Genomic DNA, 12,831 nt, shown 5'->3' with positions numbered 1-12,831 from the left:
CATTGTTGGTGTTGCAGGTTTTAATAGACAGTCTAAATAGGTTAAAATATCTTACAAAACACAATCAACAAAGCATATACATTATAACTAAGTAAAGTGCAATAGAAAAAGAACCCTTTTACCATTTCATTTATAGAGAGCACAGGAAAGAGACCAAAGTAGCTAATATATTGCAATCGTGATTGGTCAATCTCTTGAAATGAGGTAAAATCATTCAAGCATCACTGGTGTTAGCTAATCTGGGCTCTGCAGGTAGCGTTAATAACGGCAAGGACGTGGCGTAGTGAGTGGCTTTAACAACGCCACTGCCTAGTTCACACACAAAGGTGTACACTACGCCATGCTTAAGCCAGCCTTACACCGTGTGTGTGAACATAGCCATAGAGAGATGATCAAACAATCTGTTCATCAGTACTGGAAAACCTTAGGCCATAGTAATAGATCATCTGAGGGTTCTGCAACGCCAGCAGAAACCAAAGAGTTATTGCAGGATTTAAAGTAAAGGTGCCATAGGGAAGATGATCAGGATGATGACTGCCTCACTGATCTTGATTTTGGAATTGACGAAATTATCTTATCAATTAGTAAAAGCAAAAACAATAAAGCTCCAGGTATAGATTGGATCACAAACGAAATATTAAAAAACGGAGGGGATGGTATGCACCCAGCTATACTATTACTTTTTAAGCGACTGATAGCTATTGAAAGTACACCCGATGAGTGGAACAAAGGAATTATCATCCCAATTTTTAAAAAAGGAAACAAAAATGACCTAGATAACTAATAGAGGCATAACTCTTGGTTCTTGCATTGCAAAAATCTTCAATAGATTGGTCTCAGATGCTATTTTGTAATTTGTAGAGGAAAAAGACTTACTTACGGAAATCCAGGGAGGCTTTAGGAAAAACCGATGCTGTGAGGACCATATCTTTACAATAAAAAATATTGTCGGGATTAGGCAAGCAAAGGGTAAGGATACCTAAATGGCCTTCCTGGATTTCCGTAAAGCTTTTGACACAGTTTGGAGGAATAAATTGCTCATTACTGCATGGAAAATGGGAATAAAAGGAAAAGTGTGGTTAATCTTAAATAGGTTATACACAAATGTTAAAGGTAAAGTGAAAATTGGAGACATTGAAACAGATTTTTTTGATATAGATGAGGGTGTAAAGCAAGGGTGCGTTCTATCACCAATCTTATTTTCAATTTATATTAATGAGTTAGCTAAATTACTCGTAAAACAAAAAGTGGGGGTGCGGATTAATAACGTACAAATGGGGTGTCTGTTCTTTGCAGATGATGTTGTTTTAATAGCAAATAATGGGAATGAGTTACAGAAAATGCTAGATATAGCAAGCGAATTCAGTACTATATTTAAGTTGAATTTTAATCATGAAAAGTCAATTGTGCTAATAACCGGTTAAAAAAGAAATGATATGAGAATATGGCAGCTTGGCCACGGAAATATATCTGAGGTTGAGACATATAAATATTTAGGATATATTATATCTAGAAATAGAGCAGACCATAACCATATAAAAGAGTATTCCTAAGGTCAGCTGATATTTGATATTTAGTTCATGGAATTACGTATGAAACCCCACTATACTGTGATGCTTTATAAAATACCGTGTCATCAGCATATTTTACGATATTTCGCAGTTTGTCATCACCTTCATAATTGTTATATAAATGTTATCTTTTTAGGATACAATGCATGTGGCATCTTTACATGGACCTAAGAAGTGGGAATACCTTCAAGGCTTAGCAACTGGAGGTGTGTTTCTGGAGATGTGTTTTAAGCCGGGCACTCATTGCGTCCGAGGGTCATCAGCCGACGCGATACGTTGAACATCCGCTACATTAGGACTAGAATTTTCTATCCTACATGTGTTTTTTGGCAAAATTAACACATTTTTTGCTGATTACTTCCAAATCTCATAACTGTCGTGGCATTAGTTTGCCACGCACCCAATCTAATATGCATGTTACAAGAGGGTACTGTACTCCAATGTATTATCAAAATGGAAAAATTCCTCACAAGGACTATTAGGCAGAGACACTCACGCAAAAAATTATCTACAAAGAGGTCCTTTAGAGAAAAAGTGACAAGGTAACTATAACATCCTTAATGATTGTCTCCTCAATTTCCCATAACATTTAACTATATGCCTCGCCAACTTTTCACACTCATTTAACACTGTGTGGAGCACAGGTACATGCTACTGTAGTTCTAGTAATATCTGAGACTATAGTAAGGACCAAGAATTCTTAAAAATATCACATGATGATGAATATTAATTGTTATGTTATTTTATTTCCTAGAGGTTGAAGAACCCTTGCTGATTCTGGCAATGACCTTTTTTTAACAAGGTCACAATGTGCAAGCATTTCAGGAAGGAAGCAAACACTAGCAACTGCTTTGCATCAAACTCCACGTCTCATCATGCACTCAATGCCTTATGATCACCAGAGTCTTCATCTAGGCTAAAAAGTGAAGGGCAAGATCACTGAAGCTTTTTTAAATTTTTTTAACAAGGTCCAAGATGTAAGCACATTCTTTGTGTAAAATGCGGTCCATCTTAGTGTAGTCATTCACTTGATAACCTCCTCACAAATTCCCCCTAACACTTCAGGTATAAACAAGTTCTTATAATGAAAAATGTCTTTGATGAACTCCTCACAAATTCAAATATAGACTTCAGATCAAGTATGGTAACATCTTTTTTTTTACATTTTTTTCTTCATGTAGTTTTTTTTTACATTTTTTCTTCATGTAGAATGTGGTCCAACTGGGTGTAGTCATTCACTTGATAACCATGCCTCAAATTCCCCCAACACTTCAGATTCGAACAAGTTCTTATAACAGAGAATGTCTTTGATAAACTTCTCACAAATTCTTCAATCTTGGGTGCTCAGCTACTGGCAATAAGAGCCTTGTTTTTGAAGAAAAAAACAAATGTCGCACAAGGCATCATAGATTGATCTCTCTGCCCTTTCTATTACCAGCTTATTAGAGCTACTTTATAAAACTCTTACTGTCTTACAGAGGTTGCAGCTACGGTTTCATTAACGTCCTTGCTGGTTCTGGAAACTACCTCTATTACAAGTTCACAATATGCAAGCGTTTCAAGTGGGAAGTGATCAACTTCTGAAAACTGGTTTGCATCTAATACTCTTGCAGATGAATTCCACATTTGACTGCTTAATGTCCTTGATCACCACAATCTTCATCTTTTTGAATTTCTTTAACAAGGTCCAAGATGTAAGCATGTTCTTCACGTAGAATACGGTCCATCTGGATGTAGTCATTCTCTTAATAACTTTGTCCTAAATTCCCCATAAGACTTCAGATTTGAACAAGTTCTTATGATGGGGAATGTCCTTGGATTAAGTCCTGCATTCTCTGCCAGATTTGAAGGAATTACTTCTATGAGTTCTGCAAATGCCCTTACACAGTAAGCTTCTTTACCACATAGGCTTCTTGGCTATTCCATCAATGGTAGGCAACCACATATCTCGGGTGCTCTGCCACTTGCAATTAGCGGCTTTTTTTTATGAGAAATCAGATGACGCACAAGGCATCATTGATTGATATCTCTGCCCCTTCTATTACCAGCTTATTGGAGCCTCTCACTAAAACTGTTACTGCCTTACCAGGGCTTGCAGTTTCAGTAACCTTAACAGCCTTGCTAGTTCTGAAATGACCTCTTATACAAGTTCAAAATGTGATAAGTGGTTCAGGTAAAAAGCTATTAATACTAGCAACTGGTTTGCATCCAATACTCTTGCAGATGGACTCCCCACCTGACCGCTGAATGTTCTTGATCACCACAATTTTCATCTTGGCTAAAAACTGAAGGGCAAAATCACTGCCTGTATCCCTTACTATAGACCTCTGAATAAGCAGCACAATGCAACCAGCTTTTTTAATCTTTTAAAAAGTTCCAAGATGCAAGCATGTTCTTCACATACAGTAGAATGCGGTCCATCTGGATATGGTTAAAATAAAAATAAAACAAACATGTATTGGTAACACCTTTCTTACATTGATGCCAGCAGCAGTTACATAATGGTGATGTGTGACTACTCAGATAGGATTAAGTCCTGTGTTCTCTGCCAGAGTTGAAAAAAATCACTTCCAGGCCTCTGCAAAAGCTCTTACACAGTAAGCTTCCATACTGGATAGCCTTCTTGAGTATTTCATTAAACGGTAGGCAACCTTGGTCTCGGGTGCTCCGTATTTTTGACGAGACAATGTGTTTGAATTCTTTTAAGAACATAAGCCAACCCTCTTTAAATAAGGTTCAAATAGCAATACAGTAAAAGAAACATGTATTAGCAACACCTTTTTAACATTGATGCCAGCGGCAGTTTCACCATGGGCATGTTAATTCCTAAGATCTGTGACTACTGAGATGGGGTTAAGTCCTGTATTTTCTGCCAGGACTTACCCCATCTCAGTAGTCACAGTTGAGGTTAAGCCATGCATTCATTGCCTGAGTTCTGGAAATCGCTTAAATGACCTCTGCAAATGCTCTTACAAAGTATGCTTCTATACCACTCAGGATTCTTGAGTATTTCATCAAATGGTAGGCAACCTCAGTCTCGGGTGCTCCGCCACTGGTGATGAGCACCTTGTTTTCGATGAGAAAACAGATGATGCGCAAGGCATTATGGATTGATCTCTCTGCCCCTTCTATTACCAGCTTACTAGAGCCTCTCAATAAAACTGTTACTGTCTTACCAGGGGTTGCAGCTCCGGTAATCTTACCGTCCTTGCTGGTTCCAGCAACGACCTCTTCTACAAATTTACCATATACAATTGTTTCAGGTAGGATGTGATAATCAATGGCAACTGGTTTGCATCCAATACTCTTGCAGATGAATTCCATGTCTGATAGCTCAATGTCCTTGATCACCGCAATCTTCATCTTGGCTAAAAAGTGAAGGGCAAAATCACTGCCTGTATCCCTTAGTATAGACTTCTGAATAAGCAGCACAATGCGACCAGCTTTTTTAATCTTTTAAAAAGTTCCAAGATGCAAGCATGTTCTTCACATAGGCAACCTCAGTCTCGAGTGCTCCTCCACTGGTGATGAGCACCTTGTTTTCGATGAGAAAACAGATGATGCGCAAGGCATTATGGATTGATCTCTCTGCCCCTTCTATTACCAGCTTATTAGAGCCTCTCAATAAAACTGTCACTGTCTTACCCGGGGTTGCAGATCCGGTAATCTTACCGTCCTTGCTGGTTCCAGCAACGACCTCTTCTACAAATTTACCATATACAATTGTTTCAGGTAGGATGTGATAAACAATGGCAACTGGTTTGCATCCAATACTCTTGCAGATGAATTCCATGTCTGATAGCTCAATGTCCTTGATCACCGCAATCTTCATCTTGGCTAAAAAGTGAAGGGCAAGATCACTGCCTGTATCCCTTAGTATAGACTTCTGAATAAGCAGCACAATGCAACCAGCTTTTTTAATCTTTTAACAAGGTTCAAGATGTAAGCACGTTCTTCACATAGAATGCGGTCTTGCAGACCCTTTTACTCCTGCAGATGAATTCCACATTAGACTGCTTAATGTCCTTGATCACCACAATCTTCATCTTTTTGAATTTCTTTAACAAGGTCCAAGACGTAAGCATGTTCTTCATGTAGAATACGGTCCATCTGGATGTAGTCATTCTCTTAATAACCTTGTCCTAAATTCCCCATAAGACTTCAGATTTGAACAAGTTCTTATAATGGGGAATGTCCTTGGATTAAGTCTTGCATTCTCTGCCAGAGTTGAAGGAATCTCTACCAGCCTCTGCAAAAGCTCTTACACAGTAAGCTTCCATACTGGATAGACACTGGATAGACTTCTTGAGTATTTTATCGAATGGAAGGCAACCTCTTTCTCAGGTGCTACACCACTGGTGATGAGTTTTTGACAAGACAATGTGTTTGAATTCTGTTAAGAACATTAGGCAACCCTCTTCAAATATGGTTCAAATAAAAATATAACAAATATGTATTTGTAACATATTTCTAACATGCCAGCAGCAGTTTCACCATGGCCATGTCGATTCCTGAGAACTGTGACTACTGAGATGGAGTTAAGTCCTGTATTCTCTGCCAGAGTTGAAGGAATCACTCCCATAGCACTTTGTTTTTGAAGAAAAAAACGGATGTCGTACAAGGCATCATGGATTGATCTCTCTGCCACTTCTATTACCAGCTTATTAGAGCCTCTCGCTAAAACTGCTACGGTCTTACCAGCGGTTGCTGCTTCAGGAACCTTAACGTCATTTCTGTGTCCAGCAACGACCTTTTCTACAAGTTGATTACTTCCAGTGTTGATCACTTCCTACCTGAACAAATATGCAACTTTTTCAGGTAGGAAGTGATCAACACTGGCAACTGGTTTGAATCCAATACTCTTGCAGATGAACTCTACGTCTGATCACTCAATATCCTTGATCACCATAATCTTCATCTTGGCTAAAAATTAAAGGGCAAGATCATTGACTGCTTCCCTAAGTATACACTTCTGAATAAGCAGCACAATGCAACCAGGCTTTTTAATCCCAAAAAGGTCCAAGATGTAAGCATGTTCTACACATAAAATGCAGTCCATCTGAGTGTATGTCATTCACTTGATAACCTTCTCCCAAATTCACCCTACACTCCTAATGCGCACAAGTTTTTATAAAAGGAAATGTCCTTGGTAAACTTCTCGCATATGCCCCCTATTGCTTCAGATTCAAACAAGCTCTTATGATCGGGAATATCTAGGTAAACTTTTCACAAATCCTCAAATGTGTTTGAATTCTGTTAGGAACATTAGCCGACTCTCTTTAAATATGGCTCAAATAAAAAATAAAACAAACATGTATTGGTAATATCTTTCTAACATTGATGCCCACAGCAGTTTCACCATGGGCATGTCGGTTTCTGAGAACTGTGACTACTGAGAAGGGGTTAAGTCCTGTATTCTCTGCCAGAGTTGAAGGAATCACTATCATGGCCTCTGCAAAAGCCCTTACACAGTAAGCTTCCATATCGGATATGGTTCTTGAGTATTTCATCAAACAGTAGGCAACCTCGATCTCGGGTGCTCCGCCTATGGCTATGAGTGCCATGTTTTGGACGAGACAACGGATGACGCACAAGGCATTATGAATTGATCTCTCTGCCTCTTCTATTACCAGCTTATTAGAGCCGCTCACTAAAACTGTTATACTGCCTTACCAGGTTAAATTTAACAGCCTTTCTGGTTCCGGCAACGACTTCTTCTACAAGTACATAATATGCAAGCGTTTCAGGTAGAAAGTGATCAACACTAGTAACGGGTTGGCATCCAATACTCTTGTAGATAAACTTCAGGTCTGATAGCTCAATATCCTTGATATCACCACAATCTACATTTTGTGCTATAAAAAGTGAAGGGCAAGATTATTGACTGCAACGATTAGTATAGACTTCTGAATGAGCAGCACAATGCACCAGCTTTTTAAAGAGGTCCAAGATTTAAGCATGTCCTTCATGTAGAACATCTGGGTGTAGTCATTCACTTGTTAATCTTCTCACTTTTCACATACTGTATTCCCACTAAGATCTCAGATTCGAACAAGTTCTTAAAATGGAGAATGTCCGTGATAACCTTCTCACATATTCTTTACGAACAAGTTCTTACTATAATAGGGAATGACCTTGATAATCTTTTCAGAAATTCTGCTGATTTCAAAATTTGAACATGTTCCTCTAATGGGGAATGTCCTTGGTAGCCTCCACATAAATTCCCTGAAGAAATGGGGAATGTCCTTGGTAACTATCTTACAAATTCCCCCTAAAACTTTAGACTTGAACAAGTTCTTATAATGGGGAATGTTCTTGGTAACTGTATCAAAAATGCCTTTTAATACCTCTTATCATCATGCTAACAAGCTGATGGTTGCATATGGAAATGGTGTCCTATTTGCACCCCAAAGACACATGTTTCAGCCTTTACTTATAACATGGACCTATTGATAAGATCCATGCTTATAACATACAGTACAGTATATATGACTTTAAAATAATGGTCCAAGCGGATTATATTCCGACAATCTTTCCTCTAACTGGTGGAAAGTAAATTTTAAAAATTGGTGTAGTTTAATCTAAAAAACTGATCAATACTGGTACATATCTATATGAAAAAAACTTAGGTTTAAGTCACAATTATCAACTGGGTTTTTCATTGTTGTAAAGTGATTGAAGCTTATTGCAAAATGTGTTAAGAGTGGCATTTCTATGATTATCTAAATGTAGTCAAAGAAACTTGTGTATCAGTTAATGGGTTTCCATGCCAATGACTTAATTCTTGTCTACATTTTATAGTTTAAACAAAAACTTGTAATTTAATGACCTTCAGTCAACAAGTGGGGTAAAAAAAAAACTCTTGTCTTGCATACATTCATCACGAAATGTTAATGAATACTGTAATATAACTATAATGTATAATGAATATCTGATTGTGAATAAATGACCTTTGGTCAACAAAAGAAAAAAAAACTATCTATGCAAAAGAACAGAGGAAATGTCATTTAGTTGAAGGGGCAAATAAATTTTGTATTTTGCACTTTCTAAACAGGTTGGGCTGTGACAGGGGCAGAGGGTGCTAAACAGGCATTAGCCCATTTCCCCTCCCGCCTCTCCAAACAGTTTATCAACATAATTATGTTTATTTTCATGACTGTGAAATAAGAAAGTTGGTCTATACTTTTATTTAGAGCTTCCGAAATAGTTTATCAACCACACCCATGATATAATGGGGTGGGGGGGGAGAGGCCCAATATGTCTATGTTGGTGTTGGTTCAAACCATCTGGAGCTTTTGGAAGCCATCTAATGAAAAATCTTTGATCCACCCTGGATACCAAATATAATTTTACTAAACGGAATGGACATAATATTATACAGAGCATAAAATATTAGGTACATTCAAAACACAAAGGTGCAGTTTTATTATATCCATATGATCACAAGTTTTTGACAAATTGGCAATTTTACTTTAATAACAGTTTGTAAATTAACCAATACAATTCATGTGATGCATATGCAGCTGCTAAAAAAATTATTCAGTGAGAACCAACTGTTATTGTGGATTGTATATTGTATTTTGGTTTTCCATTACACACCTATATTTACAGTATCTACACAAATTGCTAGTACAAGTAGTGACAGACATAACATCTGTCAAAAATACTTAAAAAACTGAATAAGTCATTCAAAATACACAACTGAGTAAAAATACATATAATTTAGATTAAAGTAGATAAAGATATGGTATTGCTACGCAAGAAAAACAGATACAATATATATAAGTCAAAACTGTGGATTTAATTATGAGGTTGAAGAAAATCTAATGAGCCCTAATCTTTAAATAATTATCATCAAATTAACCAAACCTAACATGAAACCAATATTGTTGATTGCATGGTATCGTCCGCCAAACTCTTGTAATGATTCTTTTGAAGCGTTTGGAGATATACTAGAACAAACTGAAGTCAACAATATGAATGATGAAATAATTATAATTGGGGACTTAAACTGTGACCTTCTAACAGAATCTCCTTCTCACTACACATCCAAATTGAAAGAACTAACAGACAGTTATCACTTAAAACAAATGATCTCTGAAGCTACACGTATCACTGATAATTCAAGCACACTAATAGACCACATATATGTATCTTCACCAGAAAGAGTAAGGAAAAGTGGTGTTCTCCATACTGGCCTGAGTGATCACTCAGCTATATATATTGAATTTGGCAAGGTAAATAAACAGAAAAATAAACACAGATATAAGAAATGTAGAAACTTTAAAAATTTTGATGAAGCAAAGTTTAGACCAGATATATTAAATGTAAACTGGACAGAAATCACAACTTACACAAATGTGGATGATGCTGTTCAATATTTTTAGGAAACATTTCTAAATATTGCCAATAAGAATGCACCGATAAAATGTAAAAGGATGAGACACAAAAACAGCCCATGGCTAACGCAAAAAGTCTTAAAGCTTATGAGAGAAAGAGATGTTCTAAAAAGGAGAGCAAATAAGAAAAATGAACCCCATATGTGGACCGAATATAGGAAACTAAGAAATAAAGTTAACATTGAACTTAGAAAATGCAAAAAAGAGTATTTTACAGAACAATTAAATACAAAAGACCCAAAGAAGATTTGGGATAATATCAGATTTATAGTACCAGGTAAGAATAAAAATACGAACATAGCAAGTGTGAAAACTAATAATGGTGATATAACTAATCCAGAAGATATTGCAAACACATTAAACCAGTACTTTGCAAATATTGGTCCAACACTTGCCGAAAATATTCCTCATGTTGACCCACCTGTCAATACAAATAATAATGATACTACTAATAATACTAATAATACTAACAATGATAAATTTACTTTTGGAAATGTTGAAGTAGAGTATATCTATACACTCTTAAACTCGCTTTCATCAAAAAAATCTACTGGAATTGATAAAATACCAGCTAATATGGTTAAACTTGTCATTGATATAATTGTTTATCCTGTAACTTACATTGTAAATTTGTCCCTCTCAAATTCATCTGTTCCAAAAAAGTTGAAAAAAGCTCAAATTTGCCCAGTGCATAAAGGAGGTTCTAGAAATGACTGCAATAATTACAGGCCAATTTCAGTCCTTCCAGTTCTATCAAAAATCCTTGAAAGAACTGTTTTTGAACAATTGTATCATTTTTTAAACCAAAATGACATGCTATATGAAAATCAATCTGGCTTTAGGCCAGGCTATTCAACAACAACCGCATTACTAAATATCACAGAAAACTGGTTAGAAGCAATTGATAAAGGAAACCTTATAGGAATAGTAATGATTGACCTTAAAAAGGCATTTGACACAGTAGACCACCACAAACTAATCAACAAGCTTTATTCTTTCAATCTTCACCTAAAAAACCGGGCAGCAAAAATTATTACAGACAAATCAAGAAGTGACTCCAGTACACAAGCTCTTCAAAGCCTTAAATGGATGAATTTGGAACAACGATTGTATATAAATGAGACTATTATCATGTTTAAAATTATGAACAACCTTGCACCTCAATATCTATCAAACATATTTCACTTTAGAAATAATTACTATGATACCAGAACTAAACCAATATTAACACTACCAATACCAAAACCAAAAACTGACTATAAAAAAAAAAGCTTATCATATAGAGGTGCAAAGATTTGGAATGAACTAAATGACAATCTAAAAAATTGCAAAAACATTTCCTTATTTAAAAAACATATTATGGCAATTTTGTAAAGAATTTGTATTTTTATTTTTTTATTTTTTTTATTTTTTTTAATTTTTTTTATTTATTTATTTATTTTTATATTACATTTATTTATTTATTTATTTTTTTATTTTTTTTTTTTTTTTAATGAAACTATTATTGTATTTTCTCTGCTAGTGTAAACTTTCTATTTTATCAAATTCAGTAGTTAGTAGTATTAGTTATTCAATTAGTAATTAGTGATAAGCATAAGTGAATATCAAAAACAGTAGTTAAGTTTGTGTACTATATTTAATTTTAATTTTACAAAGTGTTGTAGTTATTATTTTTTATACTGTAAAATTTGTGCCTTATACACGGCCTTGCAGAAAAACAACTGCTAGTTGAGCCAAGTTTCCGTGTTGAAATAAAGCTTATTATTATTATTATTATACAGTAAATTTTAATTTAACAAGCTTTTTCCAAAAAATAATGGGGCTCTATTAGTATCAGGTGTAGTGTACTTCCACTGATGAAGGCCCATCAATTGGGCAAAAGCTTGAGGGAAAATATGTATTATTAGTCGTACAAGAGCTACCAACTGATTAATTAATACTTTATACTTCATACATTCACATGCATTTTTTATAGTGTAAAACTGATCTTTTTATCTGCCTTTTTACATAACTCCCAAATTAGTTGGTGTCTGATGCGCAAAAAAAAATTAAAAATTGTATATAGCGTCCTCTATGTAGTAATCCAGAAAAAGAGCACATCTATGTTATTACAGTTCTCAGTCAGTATAACTTCATTAAAGAATATGGCCTGCATTCAGATTTTAATGACAAATTTGTTTCATTTTTTTATAAATTTTAGGGTATAATCATCCTATAAATTTTATCTAAAACATTTTTATGTGAGATAATACATGTAGTGTTATATAGCGTTAAGGTAATAATGTAATTGTTTGTTATAGGTCAATCCAACTATACAGTATGTCTTGAACTTTGGCCACACTAAACAGCTTCACCCCCTCAAACACACCTGTTATATCTTAATGTGACAACACAAGCTTTAGCGTGATGTGGTCAAGTTTTCAAGAGTTACATAATTTAGACTAATAGTTGGATCTTTATGAATTACCAGTTCTCACCTATTTATAAAACCAACTTCGTAAACAGAACCATCAATTAAGTATCAGTTTTACCTTCCAAAGTTTTGGAACCCTGGATATTATCTGACCAACAGAAACTCCCAAGAGTGATGTAATGATCAAATGATTAGGGTAAGGTGACATCCCTCAACCAATGAGAATAACCACCACAACCAAAGTGGTATCTTAAGAAGGCAAGCATAATCTTGATCGAAAAGAGGCTTCCTTCTGATGCCTTGATAGTCTGGTTGTAAAACTGCTGAAATGAACTTTAGCGGGAAAAAAGTAAAGGAAAATTAATTTTTGGTTTTTCTGAATCAGCATACCCTATAGTGTCTCAGAAAAAAAATCCCCATGCCTAGGGCTTGTCTCTTATACACATCT

The 12,831-nt window shown here is 35.5% G+C and overlaps 4 protein-coding genes and 1 pseudogene across 4 annotated transcripts; all 5 read right to left on the bottom strand.

Annotated features, from left to right (window-relative positions):
- Positions 1-3,069: 3,069 nt before the first annotated feature.
- On the bottom strand, positions 3,070-3,937 carry LOC117104833 (annotated as a pseudogene).
- Positions 3,938-4,491: 554 nt separating this feature from the next.
- On the bottom strand, positions 4,492-4,934 carry LOC117104832 (T-complex protein 1 subunit delta-like). The gene has a single exon (XM_033245671.1). It carries the CDS (start codon positions 4,932-4,934, stop codon positions 4,518-4,520), a length of 417 nt encoding a protein of 138 aa, XP_033101562.1. The 3' UTR covers positions 4,492-4,517.
- An 85-nt stretch (positions 4,935-5,019) lies between these two features.
- LOC117104830 (T-complex protein 1 subunit delta-like) lies at positions 5,020-5,851 on the bottom strand. The gene is made up of 2 exons (XM_033245670.1): positions 5,837-5,851; positions 5,020-5,493 (listed from the first exon to the last, which is right to left on the bottom strand). Exons 1-2 carry the CDS (start codon positions 5,849-5,851, stop codon positions 5,020-5,022), a joined length of 489 nt encoding a protein of 162 aa, XP_033101561.1.
- Positions 5,852-5,976: 125 nt separating this feature from the next.
- On the bottom strand, positions 5,977-6,757 carry LOC117104829 (T-complex protein 1 subunit delta-like). Its single transcript, XM_033245669.1, is given in 1 exon segment — positions 5,977-6,757. A coding segment is annotated over 1 exon segment (669 nt). The 5' UTR covers positions 6,646-6,757.
- A 93-nt stretch (positions 6,758-6,850) lies between these two features.
- On the bottom strand, positions 6,851-7,928 carry LOC117104828 (T-complex protein 1 subunit delta-like). Its single transcript, XM_033245668.1, is given in 3 exon segments — positions 6,851-7,250; positions 7,252-7,426; positions 7,919-7,928. Coding segments are annotated over 3 exon segments (585 nt in total).
- Between the last annotated feature and the right edge of the window lie 4,903 nt (positions 7,929-12,831).

This window comes from Anneissia japonica, unplaced genomic scaffold, assembly GCF_011630105.1.
Source record: "Anneissia japonica isolate Jap-2015-1 unplaced genomic scaffold, ASM1163010v1 scaffold2834_len698180_cov181, whole genome shotgun sequence".
In the NCBI taxonomy this organism is placed as follows: Eukaryota; Metazoa; Echinodermata; class Crinoidea; order Comatulida; family Comatulidae; genus Anneissia; species Anneissia japonica.
This window is presented reverse-complemented; position numbering and strand designations above follow the sequence as displayed.